The following is a 17739-nucleotide window of genomic DNA, read 5'->3' on the forward strand; positions in this document are numbered from 1 at the left end:
GGGGGAAAATGCAAATGAGAGCTGGTGGGCTCCATGTAGTCTTTCCTTTGGGTATCTCTCCTAACCAAGTACAATGCAGAAAAGGAGAGAAACCTGAATCAACTGTGTCCTGTATTGCTGCAAGCCACAACACAGATTTGGGTCATGTATTGCGGCCATGCTGAAATGACAGAATGTGGCCATGGGTAAGGGTGGCATCTGATGAAATCACTGGTGGTACTTGTGGTAAGAAGGAGATAGGTGCATAGAGAAACAGATTTAGTACTCTTTGCCCCAAATCTGCACAATGTATGGAATGTAGTGAGCAGATCACTAGTAACTATAATAAGTGGCAAATTCAACTTAGCGTTCTATGATGCACATAGAATTTTCTTTGTTGTTTCATTCCTCCTTTTTTCTTCTTCCTACTTCTTTTTCCTTTCCCTCCTCCTTTTTCCTTTTCTCTGTCTCCTCCTCTTTATCTCTCCACCAAGTCTCTTACAGGAGAGCTTCTTCTGAACCAGTCCGGAACTCAGGGCCTAGATAGTTTTTTGCTCAAATGTTGGTGCTCTAGAGCTTGAGCCACAGCTTGCCTGCCTGCCTGCCTTTTCTTCCTTCCTTCTTTCCTTCCTTCCTTTCTTCCCTCCTTCCTTCCTTCTTTCCTTCTCCTCCTCCTCCTCTTCCTCCTCATTATTATTATTGTAGTTAATTAGAAAAAAAAAGTCCAAGGACTGTTTATCTGAAATAGGATAGGAAAGGGGGGAAACAAGATGAGGGGAGGGAGTGAGGGGAGGGAAATGGGGATGGAAACATGAGAAAGGGTAGCAATGTTTGTGAAGTAATACACCTTCTAACAGGCGAATAGAATGTCGCCCTTCTATTAATTACAATAAAAATATATATAAAAAAATAACATGGAAGAATTTGCCAATTAAAAAAAAAACTGTCCATGGACTTTTGTTCCTGGGCTGTGTTCAAATCCCTAGCCTCAGATCTTAGCCTCTTGAACAGCTAGGATTATGGGTATAAGCCACCAGCACCTGGCTTTGGAAAGCTACTTTTCAAAAAGAATTGTACATGATGAATGCTCTTCATAAGCAATTGAACCTGGTAGATTTTTAACAAAACACTAGATTAAACAAAATTAAATTTGGTTCAAATCTTCCTGTCTCATTATCAGTATTCTTTCTAGAGTGCACCAGCAGTAGCATGGGTTGAATTTTAGGTCAATACAAGACATATACTAAACCTCTAGTGCTAGTCTTTAAAAATGTGGTCATGTTTGGAGATGGAGTTGTTATAGTTATATAGTTAGTTAAAATAAGGGCATAGTGAAGTACAATGGACCCTTAGTACACACACACACACACACACACACACACACACACACACACACGGTGATTTGGACAAAGAAAGCTATGTGAAGATTCAGGAAGGAGCTGTAGCAGGAACACATGCCAGTAAGCCACTATGAAAATGGAATTAGTCCTCCTTTGCAGCCTTCAGAAGGAATCAATCCTGAAATACTTAAGTGAGGCATCCACCCTCCCAAACTGTGAGGTAGTACATTTGTGTGGCTAAGATAAACAGTAGGGATATTTTTGTATATTAGCCCTAGCAAACTAATATTAGAGAGGAAAAATACCGTAGAGAGAAACCTTTGGTTCATATGGGAGATATGGAAACAAAAATTAAGTGTGTTCTTTTTAGAAGATATAGTTTGGAGTTTGCCCTTCTATTGTAGATAATCTATGATTAAATGTAATAGAATTTATTATTCAGCATAGTAGAAACCTTTCTGTTAAGAAACATATATGTATATAAATATATATATATATTTCATTTCATATTTCAGTTTTTTGAGAGGTAGACCATGTCATTAGTACCTTATTAAGTAGGTCAATATAAGTAGAATATGTAATAAAGTTCAAGGAAACAGAACCATATAGACAAAAACAAACAATAAATCACATCATATGTGATAATGGCAGATTCAGGAATAACAAAATCTGGTTCAACAAAGTGGTCAGGGAACAGAACTTTTCTTTAACTGTGCCAGCTAATTGAAAGTTACCATATAATACAGAATCATTTATGTTTATTTATCTATTTACTTATTGTAAAAGTGATGAACAGGAGGTTACTGTTACAAAAGGAGTCGGACATAAGAATCTCTCCTGAATGGAATGTAATTTCTCTCTCTTCAAGGACTGTTATGAATTTAGAATGCTCTCTGGATTCTCAATCAATTTTTTTTTCTTTTCTGAGTTAGAATATTAAACCCTAGCTTGCAACTAACATATTGGAAAGTGGTACCGATATTCCTCCCATCTTAAGATCTACTGTAATGCTGAGGTGATATGTTTCTGGGTGGATTAAAGCCTAACATTCATCCACAGGCAAACACATTCCAAGATGGCCTCCAATGGCTCTCCCCTGCTATGGGAAATTTGAGCAGAGAAAGGGGAGTGGTGAGTTCTGTTGAGCAAATGGGCTCAGCAGAGGTCTCACAAGGCGACATCTGAGAAGATACAAAAGGGCGAAGTTAGACATATGGTATCTGAGGTCAGTAAGGAGGCAGGAGGGACTGGAGACTGGGGAGAAAAGGGAGAGGAGCTACTACCCAGGCTTTTAGTCTAAGTGAAGGGGAAAAAAAGAACATGCTTAGTCTCCAAGACAGAAAATTTCTCATCCACAGGCACGGTTGAGCAACCCAGTTCCTTATTTTGCATCCAGTGTGGCATTTTCTCATTAGACTTTATCCTGACTCAAAGTCCTATGCACCTTTACCAAGGTTTTGTCTTTAGGCACACACGTGTACCAAGTGTATCTGTGATTCATCTCCTGTTAGAGACAGACTTCATGTCTGTAATCCTAGCTACTCAGGAGGCTGAAATCTGAGAAGATCTTGGTTCAAAGCCAGCCTGGGCACTGAAATCCATGAGTCTCTTATCTCCAATTAACCACTAGAAAACTGGAAGTGGCACTGTGGATCAAGGAACAGCGCTGCGCTCAGGCCCAGGGTTCAAGCCCCACAACTGACAGAAAAAGAAAGAGAGAGACAGAGAGAGAGAGAGGGGGGGGGGAGAGATATTAGAATCTATAACTTTCTTAAAGGCTTCTCCCTCTCATGAATACCAGCCAGGTATCAGTTTGTTTTTCCCTAGCAATGTCAAATATATCCATCATTGAGACACAGGCACAGTCGATAGGTGCCGGGGCCAACCGGCAGCAAACCAGGGTTCGCAGATTGGGGTTCCTGAAATAGGGGACAAGGACTAGGAAGAAAAAGAAGAGAGACAGACACACTAGGTCCGGGATGTCCGCAGTCCAGGCAAAGACTGACTAGACTGCCGTGTTTATTTTCCCCTCCCCCTTCTTCCCTCCTCCTCTCCCAGGGAACCTCCAGGTGTTACATTCATATGGTAATTCTCAGGTCATTTACATAGAATAGGGCCAGAAAGCAATAAGACAATATAGCCATCGTCTGATGCAAGTCAAGGTACAGTTTGATTCCACTCTGGCTCCCAACAGATAGGGACAGTTAGCCCACTATTTACCACTGAACAGGCTTAGATGGTTACCTGTTTTCCTCTACGCCCCATGTTTCAGCAAATCATTTAGTGTTATTCTTTGCAGATTTGATAATGTATGAAGAGATGGATAGTGTATGAAGAAATTTATCATATCCTCTGCTAGATATTAAATCTAGCATTCAGTAATATAGTTATAAACAAAATCAAATTTCAGTTTGAACTTAACTTCCTCACTTAGATTTTCTTGCATTTTAAAAATTATATCTATGTTCCCTGTAGGAAAAATCTAGCCAACATTACTGGTGAAAGAATAATTAGATTTTAAACAAAAGCCATATAATGAATGATTGTTGTCCTTAATGTACTATGTTGTCTCTCATCTCCTTTGCTGTCCCTTGGTTATCTCATATTGGTATAGTATCTCACTTTGTTATCTGATATATTGAATTTATTTGTATTTGGATATTTGAAATTTGATAGGGAAGGGGGGAAAACCAAGACGGGTGGGGGGGGTGGGGGGGGAGGGAAACGGGTATCAAGACATGTGAAAGGTTATCAATGTATGTGAATTAATGCACCTTCTATCTGGCAAATATCATGTAACCCTTTTACTAATTACAATAAAAAAACAATAAAAAAAACAAGGAAGGAGTGGGAGATAGAACAGGGAGACTACAAATGAGAAAACTACTCAAAGTAGTAATGAGTAATGAAGGAAGCCACTCATACTGTCCTCTTCCTCTTTCTTCCCATGAAGGAGAAGAAGAATGATCATCAAGGGCAAGTGGCAGATGCCTTAAAGCAACACCAAATGCCAGCTTCACGCTCAGGAGAGGACACTACATCCTTCTTGTGGTTTCGGGTACTTTAGACAATCAGTGGAGTTTCTCTAGTAACATACTACAGAAATGATCCCTGAAAGTATAGTCCTCTCACTTAGTTTTTAATCTAGTAAATACTAGGATATTTTCGTTTGATTTTTATCATCATGAAAAGCAATTAAATGATGATCGTTACATTGAAACTGAAGGTTTTTGTTTTTTTTTAAGCTAAAATTAGAATAGTCTGCTAAAAATCTACTTCATACTGAAAGAGAAACAACACCAGATAAAAATGATAACTCTACCATTGCTTCTCTATGGTATTTATTTATCCTTTTGGTCAATGTCACGAGTAAGTTTACTTGGAAGTGAAATTGAGTGGTAAGAACTTAGAATAATTAAAACAGTGGACAGATTTACTAATCACCTTAATCTCTGCAAATGAATGGGGTTATCCAATTTTCTTGTTTGGCTGAAGGGATCAAGGTATCTAGTTTGAAGTTACTGATGACTAAGACTGTTTTCTATGAATCAGCACAATACAAGGCTGCCTGTTAGAAAAATAATTCAGATAAAATTGAAAGTTAGTATGATTGTTTTCCTTGTGGCTTTTCTCAAGCTGATGTATCACGGGTTGTAACTTGAAATACTTTCATAGGACACGCAAGAAATGTAAATGAGTGAAGCAATCCAGTGGAAGAAGGCAAATGGTACCTGAGAACGAACTACAGAGCTGGGAGGTGGTAGAAAGTGGTGGGGACTGTGGTCAATTGAAGAGATTATGTGCTTTTTCCATGGTTCAACCCCTTCTTAGACAATTTCTGCTCTGTAAGAACAAAAGGCTTAGTACTGCCAAGTATGACTTTCTTTTTCTTTTCTTTTTTTTAAAAAGTAACTTTTGTTTTATTTTCTTAAGGTGAAACATGTGTTTGGCAGCTACAATTGTCAAATAATACAACAGAACAGTACCTTTATCCGTTCACACCTCAGTCTCATTTTCCAAAGAAAATCACATCTAGTTCCTCCAGTTTTGAATTTTAAATATCCTAACATCACCTCAATTGCCCAAAAGGCCAAAATTCCCAATTTTTAATCTGTCAAAATTATGAATTAATATTAGTTTTTATTATGAATCATTATTACTTTGTTTCTGGTACTTAAAGTCTTACTTGGTTATCTTGCTCACAGCTGGCACTCTACTAATAAAACTATATCTCTAGTGGGGCATTTTTATAGAGTCCTGTGGATTTTCCTGTCTGAGTGGGCTTTGAACTGCCATCCTCCAAGTCTCAGCCTCCTGAGTAGCTAGAATTACAGGGGTAAGCCACAGTGCCTAGTCTCAAATTTCAAGGTTTAAAAATAACAACCAACAAAAAAATATTTTAAAAGTTAACACTGTGTGGAGTCAACAAAACATGCCTGCAGGCCAAATTCAGCCCAGAGTGTCACACCTCAGCATACACAATAGATTATAGCTGAGAAGCAGATAAACATGTTTATTTCTATGGGATGCCAGAAGCCTCATTTCTCATTGATCTTGTGTCTAGAAATTATCTTGTCACCTCAATTTATTTTACCAAATAAAATAGCCTTTATCATGATATTTTACTATTACTATTGGCAACAAAGGCTGTTAGTGGAATCATTTATAAGTATTATATAACGATTCTAAGTGTGCTATAAAAACAGCCATACACAAAATGAATATATGAATATATATGTTTTGGGGGGGATTTTTTGCCTTTTTTTTAAACAAATAAGTTCCAGTATTTTATTCTCCTAAATGAATACTAAGCTATGTCTGAAAACTAACATCACCTTGTAGTTCAGAATCTGAATCATAGAACATCTGAATTACTCAAAGTAACACAAATAAGACAGCATTAAACCAGAGATTAAAGTTAAAGTTTATTTATTCTAATAAATGAGCTTTTAATGGTCTAGTTTTGCTGTCATTATATACCAGGCTATCATCAAATTAATAGTAAGCTTGTACTATGGCAAAGAAGTATGTACAACATTCATCTTCCGAGAAGCTAAATTTTATACTTGATACCCTTATGCAAAATTATGTAATAGGACAAAAATTGTGTTCCAATAAAAATATGTATGTCATTTTCAATAAACTCCAAATCCATTTATTAAGAATTGCCATTTTTTCTTTATCTACCTGTTCTAGGAGCAACATAAGCCAAAGAACCTATTTGTTAAAGAAATAAACATTAAAAAGACAGGACTTTATAGTTACAGCTTTTATTTGTGACATATGAATCCCTAAAATCATATAAAACAGATTTCATAAATATCCTTTAGTTTTATCTTCCTTTTCGAATTGGTTATTAGTCTGTTTTTCTAAACAGAATAAACTTTCATTTAATCACAAGTGGAACTAAAAATATAGTTATTATCTTCCTCAGATGTATGTCAAAATGATATAGGAAAACTCTGAAATCAGAACACTAAAAGCTAGTAAAACAGCTTAATTGATTAGAAACACTTTTGCTTATATGTAATACAAGCACATATCAGTGAAAATTAATATTTGTCCAGGGGAAAACAGTCTGGCATAAAGATATATATGTATATATATATATACATATATATGGCATAAAATAGCCATTATTTCCAAAGCTCAATTTGGCTAATTCTAGAAGATAATCACTTTTCTTGAAAGGCCAAAAGGATGAGAGCAAGAAAGACAACAGTATTATTGGAAGGGCACCTTTGTGTCATTTCTTGGAAGATGTACCATATTTTTCTTGCAGTAAGAGACCTGAAAGGGGATTAAGTTTAAGGCCATAGAAAGAGATTTACTCACAGCTGTGTTCCCAGCTGAAAGGGTGATTTATGTGTATATGAATCAACCAATCTCAAATCAAATACCTAATGGGGTATTGAAAGTAGGATGGAAGTAAAGTCAGGAAGGCAAACCCAAATAGTTGGAATTTGGTATGGACAGCAAAAGGTGAAAATGTCATACATACAACAGCGAGAAAATAATGTCAAAAATCAAAGACAAGTATCTTCTCACCCCAGCCTTCCACAGGAGCAGTCAAGCATCATGGAAACATGGGAACCACATGCAACTTTCTCATGAAACAGTCCCAAGGTTCCCATGGCAAAGGGCAACAGAAAATGCTCCCAGAGCAAAGGGTGGTGTTGCCATTCTCTCATGTTGTTACTGTCGTGTATTGCACAGGTCAGGGACTGGAGCTTCTTGTTCCAGTGGATCTTTAATAGCAGCTAGAGATTCTTCTTGTCAAAGTGATGCTGAGAAAAATCTTTCTGCCAATTTCAGTGGCAAACTAGCCAAGGAAGGGGAAAACACAAGCAAACCCACATTTATTGTACACCAGCATGGCAAGATGGAGAGGTAGTAGAGTCTGGGTTCCATGGAATGACTTTTAGACTGCACGAAGCAGGGGTCAGTCTGTGGTAGGAAGTACAGAAGGCCAGCATGCCCTGGTCCAGTCCTGTCTTAGTTTGGACAAGGATTTCATGCTTTCATGGCATCCATAGGTGGCTTTCATTCATTCCACATAATCGAACAAAATCAGGGTTGTTTAGCTTAACTTTTAATTATTATTCCATGAAAATGCACGAATACATTCTTATCTATTTCCCTCCACCAACAGATTCTTTATTAAACTCAAATATTCCGGGCAGTACTTTTTTACCCATTAGTCACAGGCTGTGGGGACCACAGTATTGTGAATGAATCAGAGAAGGCAACATTTCATCAACTACATCCCAGCAAGGTTTGCAAAGGTAGGAAGTAGCCCAGAATGTGTTAGTCATTCTGTCTATGGGAAGAGAAAACTTGGTCTTGGAGAGAAGGAAGTGAGCTCCAGCTTCACTGTTACCTTGGCAACGGTGGCAGAAATGAATTCTGTGTTGTAAAAACAACCCAGCAGGGGAGGGATCCAGGGAGGGAGAGGCCACATCAGCTGATTTCAGAAGCCTGTGGGATCAGCTGGGCTGTCTGTCTAAATCTCCAAGAACTAAATTGCCAAGTGTCCTTTTGTTGTGTCATGAAAATCCTACAGTTCTGTAGAGGCAGCCAAGACTCTACTGTCATAAAGAACAAACACTGCACTCATCTGGCTCAGGGACGCCACTGGTCATTCTTGGTCACTAGTTGCTTTATTTTATTTCTTTCTGGGCTATAGGGAAGTATCTTTAATGGAAGAGTCAAGGAATGACAGTGGGTTTTTGGGGGAACAAAATACATTCTTATTGGGGCAAACTAGAAAGTTGCTCTCTCTCAGCAGGTGACGAGTCTCTTCCCAAATGGTGTGAGTGTGAGGACCTATTTGGGGCAGAGATGAACTAGTTACAGAGTCCCTGGTGAAACTGCTTATGTAAGGTTTCAGTGGGTCTCCCACAAATTCAGGCCCTGCACAATGTAAAAAAAGGCAAACAGAATAGACCTTTCAGCCCTGAAGAAGGTTTGGTGTAGAAAAACCTGTTGTGCGTTCAGAGTTCCACAATTCACCTGGGATTTAGAAAATACGGGTCAGAAAAGTCAGTGAATAAGTCAGAAAGGACAGATAAGTGGAAAGATACAAAGGAAAGTCTCAGTCACAAAACCTGAATTCCAGTAAAGCTTGGGTGGCAGGTCACATGAGCATAGATGCAGAGTCCCTGTCCGGCTGAGTCTTCGGCAGGAGAGTCCCCAGCTGCTTGGTCTCCACCTGGTCTGCCTGGCCTCCAGGTCGTGGCTAGCAGCACTCAGAGGGTTAAGAGCACAATGGGGTGGGAGAGAAAGGTCTTCCAGGAGTGCCCCTGTGTCTTCCGCTCTCCTGCTCCCAGAAGTGGGTGCACCATTTCAGCCAAGGTCACCCTGAATCCCCTATAGGTCTCCTGGAGAAAACAGCTTCCCTTTCTTCCCAAGGACGACATGGAGCATTAGTGACACATCCTGCTTGTCATCTCTTTCTGAAAAGCAAGGAAGAAGGACAGTTAGGAGGAATTGCTAAGCAAAGGAGAGCTGTTCTGCAAATATGCTCGTGTGTGTGTGTGGGGGGGGGAGGGTGTATTGAGGCTCACATAGAAGGTCTGGGTATTTTCTATTCAAGGCTATAGTGCTTGACCATTTGCACCATGGGTCCACTTCTGACTTTTTGGTGGTGAACTGGAGATAAGAGTCTCAGAAATAAATTTCACGGCCTTTCTTGTTGGGACTGGCAACGGTGATCCCCAGAGCGCAGTCTTCTAAGCATCTAGGATTACAGACATGAGCCTGTGTGCCTGGCTTCTTGGTTTACTTTTTGATGACAGAAATGGCAAAAAATAAGGTGGGAGCACAGAAGGTTGTGCATCTGAGAAAGGAAGGGAAGGTCGGAGGATGTTCCTGACCAATGTTTCAACATGAGGAAGAAAACCGTTCCTGGGACATTTCTTAAATTACAATGGAGTCCTGGAATGGGTTCACATACAGATCAGAAACTTGATCTTTCAAAAACCTACAGGCTCCAAAGTTGTGCTCTAGCACTTCGTCACTAGGTGGCACTAATGAGCCATTTAAATAAAGAACTAGTTCTCAAAGAAAAGCTGCTTTCCCAATCAAAGCTTTTCGGTAGGTTTGCAACAGGGCAAACAGATTTCTTCCTTGCAGTCAGTGGTCTCAATGACTGGAACTTAGCATGCTTTTTAAGTTTTTTTTTCACATCTGGTTGACCAAAGCTCTCTTTAGGAGGAATCTGCCATTGCTAGAGTTAGTTGCTACATGTTTTATGTCTGTTATTTAGGCAAGCTCCTATGGAAGTCCAAAAAGTGCTTAAAAGGGGTTCTGTTAAAGTGATGGGAATCTCCTGAGCTATGTTCATAGACTCATACTTGGCTTGTACACGATCAGGCATTTTCAGAATTGCTGATTTTATATTAGCATATAGTCACTGTACAGAAGTCATGGGCTTGCAAGATTTCCTTATAATAGGCTTATTCGGTGCTCCAATCACACACTCCTGCCCCATTTTAAAACCAAAAACAATGCTTAGATTTTTAACAATGTGTTCATAGGGAGGGAATAAAGTAGGGATTGGGTTGTGTTCTTTTCTATGTATCATTAGTTTCTGGTTCTCTGCAGCCAGCAGCAAACGCCATTCTCTGAGCCTGGCAAACAGCTGGAAGTGGTCCTGTGCCAGTCTATCTGCTCACATGTTGAGGGGTTCCCAGTCACCTTAGCCAGGCCAACCACACTTCCCTGTAGTCTCCAGCGGGCTGGCATCTAGAAGGCTCTCCCAGACTTTTTCTACCTGGTGAGTGCTTTGAGCTCCTCCATACCTGAAAATCTTCACATCATTTAAGAGTCAGCCTCCCAGGAGGAGGTATGACTTCCGTTCCCTCACTTGTGACTGCGGTTGGAATTTAGTTTCTTTTGCCTCAGCCTGGAAAGGCCCTTAAAACCTTCTTTTATATTATTAGGAATGAGGAAGAATGCTGTTTTCAAATCATATGAAGCCTGTGGTAGATGTATGGTTTGAAGTAACTACCTTGGGGGGAAAAATACAAGCAAAATATGGACTCCTTGTTGGTTTATCTCTGGGCAAATGAAATTAGGTATGTTTTCTATTTTGGATGTTTTGTCCTTCATATAATCTCTGAATCTTTTAGATCTTTTAGATTATTTTTAAATACCATATAATTATGTTTCCAGATTAGAAAACAAGCTCTCACAACTCAAAACAAAAACAAAAATGGAAGTAGACCAAGACTCTAGATCAAAATCATATTTACTTTGAGAAATAAATTTAAAGTGACTTCTTGCTAGTTTTCCAGTAGTGGGGTTTGAGCAAAGGGTTGTGTGTGCTTGTGTGGTTTACTTGTTTGGATGCCTCCAACCCAGCTTTTTTGTAATTTTTTAGTAAATTTTTTTTGTAATTTTTTTAGTAATTTTGAAAGTGGAGTCACAGATATTTCTGCTTAGGCTACCTTCAAACAATAATCCTCTAGACATCAGTCCTGGGGCTTGAACTCAGGGCCTGAGCACTTCCTTGGGCTTTCTCAAGGCTAGCACTCTACCACTTGAGTCGCAGTACCACTTCTGGCATTTTCTGTGCATGGGGTACCTAGGAATTGAACTCAGGTCTTCATGCTAGGCAAGCACTCTACCACTAGGCTGAACTCCTGGCCCTGATAGCTTCAAAGGTTGGAATCCTTCCTGCATGATTCCCGAGTCCTGGAGTCACAAGTTTGTGACCATCACATCTGGGGACTTTTGCTTTGTTTTTGTGTAGATGGTGAATGGAGGAGATCAACCTGTCCTTTGCATAAGGTATTCAACTGACCTAAGGTTTTCCAGTTGAAGATAATATCCATTTGTTAACCAGTGCCTCTTTACATCCATTCACTGATGCAGTCTGAGTCAGGTCTTGTTCTTACCCTTTGGATTATCCATTTTATTACAGGCAGTTAGAAGCAAGTAGGAAACAAATGGTTCAGAGAAGTGCACTCGTTATTCTGTGTCTCACAGGTAATATCACGTAGGCAAGACTACCAAAAAAAAAGTTCGGATTCTTGGTTTATGATATGACACCATCACACATTTTGGTCATCTATTTCTACGTGGAATAGAGAGAGAAAAATGTTGCTATTTAGAGTCAGTCATGCTAGCTTAACAATTTGATTTATTTTTAGAAAACAGGCTCCCCAAATCAACACAGACTCAAACGACTATTCAAACTACTCAAACTCAAGCAAAGAGGAAATGCAGTGATTGATTAGCTAGCTAGGCAATAACTTCATGTCAGAGGAAGGGGAAAAGCAGACCTACAAGGGGTAATTGTCTTCCCCAAATTGATCACCTAAGGGTGAAAAAAACCCCAAAAAACAAAACCCCAGGACTTCCAGCCTACAGAGCCTGCACTGTACATGGATTTGGAAGAGGCAACTGGGGTCAAAGCTTCCCAGCTGTGAGTGACAAGATCCTTTCACACCATGGTGCTCCTTAGCTGAATTTCCTTTTCGGGCTCTTTATAGTTTTCACATTAAGTCCCAGTGATGGTGTATGATTCCCTTCCGGAGCCAGGGCTCTGCATCTCCACTACCTCAACACTCTTTATCCTCCAAACATACATATGTCTTCACTCTTTCCAAGAAGACCCTTTTCCCAGCTCCAATTTCTCCAGAGCCCTTGATCAATGATCATCTCCTCTGGGCTACCCTCCTCTCCCACTCCATCCCGCTCAGTTTCTCTACCTGCCTGTAGCAGAATATGCCTAGGATATTCTTAGCAGAGGATCACAGTGGCTCAATACCTATGGGCATATGACCATATAAAATGATGCTTATCGAAATGACCTCCAAGAAATGGAAACTTCTCTTTTATTGTACTGTTTGAAGGTTTTTCTTTTTTCTTTCTTTTGTCCTTTGGTTTATTCCTTGTCATCATGGCTTTTTTATTTATTTATTTTTAATTTCTATGCCCACTGTCTTGTACCTAAGTTTATACAAGATTTGATTTGGAGAAGAGAAGGGGAATCAGAGAAACGGTGAGACAAAGAATGAACCAATGCAACAGTAATATTCATCAGACACCAGGTTGGAAATAAACTTTACAATGTAGGGAAAAGGGGAGGAAGGGAGGAAATATTCAAAAAGAAATGTACTCATTTCCCTACTTATGCAACGGTAACCCCTCTGTACATCACCTTTATAATAACATTTTTGTTTAAGTGTGTGGACTTAAATACTGACCATCTTCAAAATGTTATTACCCTACCTTTGCTCCTTCATTCCAAATCATTGCACTGGTAAAGGTGGGGGGCTCTCTCACCCCCAGCCCATCCTTCTGGACCAGTAGGGGCCTACCTTCCACCAACTCCCATTTCCCAAGGTCATGCCAGTATTCTCTCTTTAGAGATGAGAACGTCCTCATCTCCACATCTACCATGTGTAATAGAGGTAATTTTCGTGGAAGGTAATGAGGACACAAGTTAAGATATCCAAGTCAGCACCAGCAAGGAAGGCTGCAGTGCTCAGGTTACCCACATGGGCTGCTCTGAGCTTGTTATGACTGGGACAGAACTGGGGACTGAAGCTTCTGGCATCATGGCGTCTCCAGAACCACAGAAATAGGTAGGTATGGTTTTAGAGGTTTTAAAGCCAGAAGAGGTAGTGGCATTATGCTGAGGCATTTGATTACAAAGTCAATCAACCATTCTGTATTTTGTGTGTGTGTGTGTGTGTGTGTGTGTGTGTGTGTGTGTGTGTGTGTGTCATGGGACTTGAACTTGTCCTGAGCTCTTTAGCTAAAGGCTACTATCCTATCCTTGAGTATGGGCACTGTCCCTGAGCTCTTCAGCTCAAGGCTACTGCTCTATTCCTGGGCCTGGGCATTGTCCCAGAGCTCTTTAGCTCAAGGCTACCACCCTACCCTTGAGTCAAGCTCCACTTCTCATTTTCTAGAGATAATTGGAGATAAGAGTCTCAGGTCCTTTTGTGCCCAGGCTGGCTTTGAACCTCGATCCTCAGATCTCAGCCTCCTAAGTACTAGGATTACAGACGTGAACCACCATGCCGGCTTCAACCATTCTGTATTTATCTAGTTTGAAGGACTCAGGACTAATTCTCTGGGATACTAGAGTTTCCTGGAACGAATGCAGTGTATAGCTGTGGTCAGCAATTGTCTGTCTCATACCTGCGGATCTCCTTACTGCACTGGCTGGAAAGGGGTTGCTGCGGGCCCACAGAGGTCTCACATTAGTCCCCACATCACCGTCTACACTCAGATGAAGTACCAGGACCTTCACTTGACCTTCAAGGATTTCAGGATGTGTCTCCTGTCCATGTCAGCTGCCTGGCTTGCAGCTAGCTCTGGGTGTGTTTCTGGGTCTCTGTGCCTGTGTTCCTTCTGTGTGGAATGAGCTTAACACTCTAGTTCGTCCTTCCCTGCTGGCCTTGATGGCTTTGAAGCCTATAAGCCACCTAGATAAGACTAAACACAGCGGTTCCAAGAAAGGAAGCAGGACTCCGGGGTGGGGAAGGAGAAAGAAGACTCCAGCAGCTGGTTGCTAGGCATTTGGCCTGGCAGCTGACACTCCTTCAGACAGGGGAGCAGTTCATGTCAAGGAGATGGCTGCTGGCCAGAGGGACATCCTCAGAAAAACAAAGAATTGGCGGGAGGGAACAGCTAAACAAAAACAAGCAAAAGACAAAACATCCAAAATAAGGCTGTAGCCAGAGTGGTGGGCAAGCTAGAACTTTGGGAAGTGGAACCAGCACGAGGCCAGCAGGCCTCGGGCAGGGCAGCAGCTGCCAGGTGAGGCTGGCTCTTCCTTCCTCAGGTGTACTGAAGGATTCTCCCCTCACTTTCTAGAATCTAGTAGCTCAGTGTACCAGAGGAAATGACATGGACTTTTCCCAAATGCCTTCTAGGTGATGGGCCTTTCCCACTCCAGATCCTGTGGGCAGGCAGGTAAACCCACAAGGAGGCCTTTGGGGGGCAGCCCTCAGCCCTCAGAGTGAGGCATCTCTGGACCACACATAGTCCTGTGCTGGAGAGCCGCAGGTCTGGAGCTCTGTGCCAGGCAATACCTGCTTCACCGGGTTCTTCCCCTAGGGCCTTGGAAACAAGAAACATCCAGTAACTTTGGAGCATCATGTGGGCAGACCTCTTGCCTGGAAGCCTCTGTTTAAAGGTCAAAAGGACCAGTGAGTAACAAGCAGACTATAAGGTCTAAATATTTCTATTTTTTTTTATTTTTTTACAACACTGAGGCTTGAACTTGGGTCCTCAGGCTTGCTAGGCAGGTACTCTTACCACTGAGCCATGCTTCCAACCCCTTTACCATTTTGTTTGCACAAGTATTTTTGTAATGTAGTTCTATCCACTAAACAAGAACTGGAAGATTAAAAAAAAACCCTCCATAGGAGGCTGATATGGTCACTCTAAGTTATTCTGGGAACAGACTCCATATGTATAGATACATATATATGTACAAATCGGTTGATAAACAGATGAATGAAGCAATGAGTGAGTGAGTAGTACTAGGTCATCAAGAGAGAATGAACAAGATGGAGAGGTGATGAAAGAATTATACTGGGTCCACAAAAGGGGCATTGTGCTCCCCTGGGGGTAGCATTCCTACCATCTCTTGTCCTTCAGGTGCCAAGTATTGCAAGGTCACGAGTCCATCCTGACCCAAGCTACAATAGTCTTATTTGGCCCATGGTTCTTGTCTTCTAGCTACAGAGAATGGCCACCCCCTTGGCCATTGTCCTGTGCATGGTTTCCAGGGCAGCCAAAGTGGAAACTAACTAGCCTGCTTTATCAGGCTAAGTATGCCATCACTCAGATGAAAACGTACTTTCTGTGAGTCTGAGTTAGCAGCCATATGACCCGTGTGCTGGCCGCGGAACAGGGAGATAGAAGCAGTAGCAGAGGCTGGTGGAGATCCATGTCCACGTTTATGCAGGCTCCCAGTCCTGTGTATACCATTGTGTGGATAAATACTCCTCCTTCTCACCCACCAAGAATAGTTACTTACAGTGCTATCAGACTTTTCTCTTCCCAAACCCTAAGTTACTTCACGTAAACACACTCAGCTTCTTGGTTTGTGCTGCATCACGGGAAGGCATGCTGTATACTCTGAAGTACTCTCATGGGCCCATGGGAGACAGTGACATCTGTACCTGGCAGATAGCCTCCTAGTACCCCACAGGAACAAGGCACGAATCACAATGCTTTCTTGTGACTGTCTCTTCACAATCCTGCTCAAGACCTGCAACATCCTCCTCTGCTACTCTATCCTTTTCAGCATTGTCACTGCTCTGCAGATCTACCACCCATGGCTAACTCCTCACCAGGATACTGCTGAGAATGTGACATACAGTCTAATGCATGGTCCAATGTAGCTTACATGTTACAGGCTACCTCTGTGACTGCTGTGCTTTCCCCTTCCCATACTGCTTGCCTAGCTCCTCCACAGCTCCCTGGAGATGTGCCTGGCTGGCTCTCGGGGGGGGGGGGTCAATTCCCTCCCCTCTATATTGTGTATCACTCAGCACAGCTGGAATGGTTCCTGGAAGACACTTCTTATGCCCTTGTGCTGGGATGAGCAAAGAATGACCAAATGCACACACTCCCTTTGATGTCTGAGACAGACTTCAATATGGCCCAGTGCCCACCTCAGGGGTTTCCTAACTCCCTGAAGGCTGAATGTGAGGGGGCTGGGTAAGGGGTTCTCGTCCTGTTTTGTGCTGGCCATGTCATCAGTGGGAAGGAAAGGCACTAGATGGTGAGGCACAGAGTTCTGTTCCATCAGAGGTTGCAGGCCCCAGGGTGTTACTGAGTTTTAGAGAAGCTGTATGGGGCCAAATCACTGAAGAGTTTGCTACAGAAATACCTGTAAACCCATGTTTATTGTAGCAGTAATCACACAAGCCAAGCCATGGAATCAGCCTTAATGGACAAACGTGTAAAGAAAATGGGATATATGTATACAATGGAGTTTTTCTCAGTCATTAAGGACCACTGAAATTACGTCATTTGCTAGAAAAAGAATGGAACTGGTGATCATCATGTTAACTAAAAAAAGCCAGTCTCACAAACACAAGTATGGTGTGCCTCTGTCCTTTGTGGAAGCTAGGTAAGACACAGCGAAGTGAAATCAATCAAGGTCATAATAGCAAAAGGGCAGTATTAGGGAGATGAGAGGGGGGAGGAAGAGTGGGATAAGAGAAATGTATGGAGGTGAATATGCTAATATATATTATGAATATATATATGCATATACAGGAATATCATGGTGAAACCCTTTTGTACAATTTGATTCCTAACAATAAAATCTTAAGAAAATTTCCAGACTATCAGTTAAGTGGAGACACACACACACACACACACACACACACACACACACACACACACACGGACAGAGAGAGACAGAGAAAGAGAAATCTTGAAGAAAGTAATATGCCCTTTTGAGAATTTGCTGAACTTTCAGGGCATGGGTCCCAGAAGGCAGAATTTATCTCCCCTAGGAAAACAAAGAATCCCATAGAAGCCATTCAGCCTTTGCTAAATAAGACCTCTATTCTATGTCAGATGAAGACATATGGGGAATTTTCTTTCTCTGAGTTTGTCATGTAGGAAGTCTGCAGTTTCTTAACAGGCTTCTTTTTGGGTGGGAACGAAGTGTTATTTTCATTCAGTAAATTGGCCAGAAATAAACAGTAGTTTCATTTGAGTAAAGATTGATCTCAAGATGCTTCTGGGTCTTGCAGTGTTCAGATAAACCAGCCATAAACTAAAAATGCATTTAACATGCCTGACCTATACAGGGCACTATAGAGTATCTGATTTTTCCCTCCACCACTGAAGTTTGTGGTATCCCCAGACTGTCACAGCTATTCAGGAGGCTGAGATCTCAGAACTGCAGCTCAAAGTCAGTCCAGGTAGGAAT

General features: G+C 41.3%; 1 protein-coding gene and 1 non-coding gene across 2 annotated transcripts in view; both read right to left on the reverse strand.

The window, feature by feature from the left end:
• Positions 1-4233: 4233 nt before the first annotated feature.
• On the reverse strand, positions 4234-4446 carry LOC150065507 (small nucleolar RNA U3). Its single transcript, XR_016535028.1, has one exon. It is a non-coding gene; the product is annotated as a small nucleolar RNA U3 (small nucleolar RNA).
• A 1825-nt stretch (positions 4447-6271) lies between these two features.
• Mob3b (MOB kinase activator 3B) overlaps positions 6272-17739 on the reverse strand; it is a 168907-nt gene continuing 157439 nt past the window's right edge. Inside the window, exon 4 of the mRNA XM_090330078.1 lies at positions 6272-9274. Coding sequence (XP_090186204.1) covers positions 9245-9274 — 30 coding nt within the window. The 3' untranslated portion in view covers positions 6272-9244. The remainder of the gene's footprint in view (positions 9275-17739) is intronic.

This window comes from Megascapheus bottae, chromosome 3 (genome assembly GCF_031878675.1).
Source record: "Megascapheus bottae isolate mThoBot1 chromosome 3, mThoBot2.hap1, whole genome shotgun sequence".
Lineage (NCBI taxonomy): Eukaryota > Metazoa > Chordata > Mammalia > Rodentia > Geomyidae > Megascapheus > Megascapheus bottae.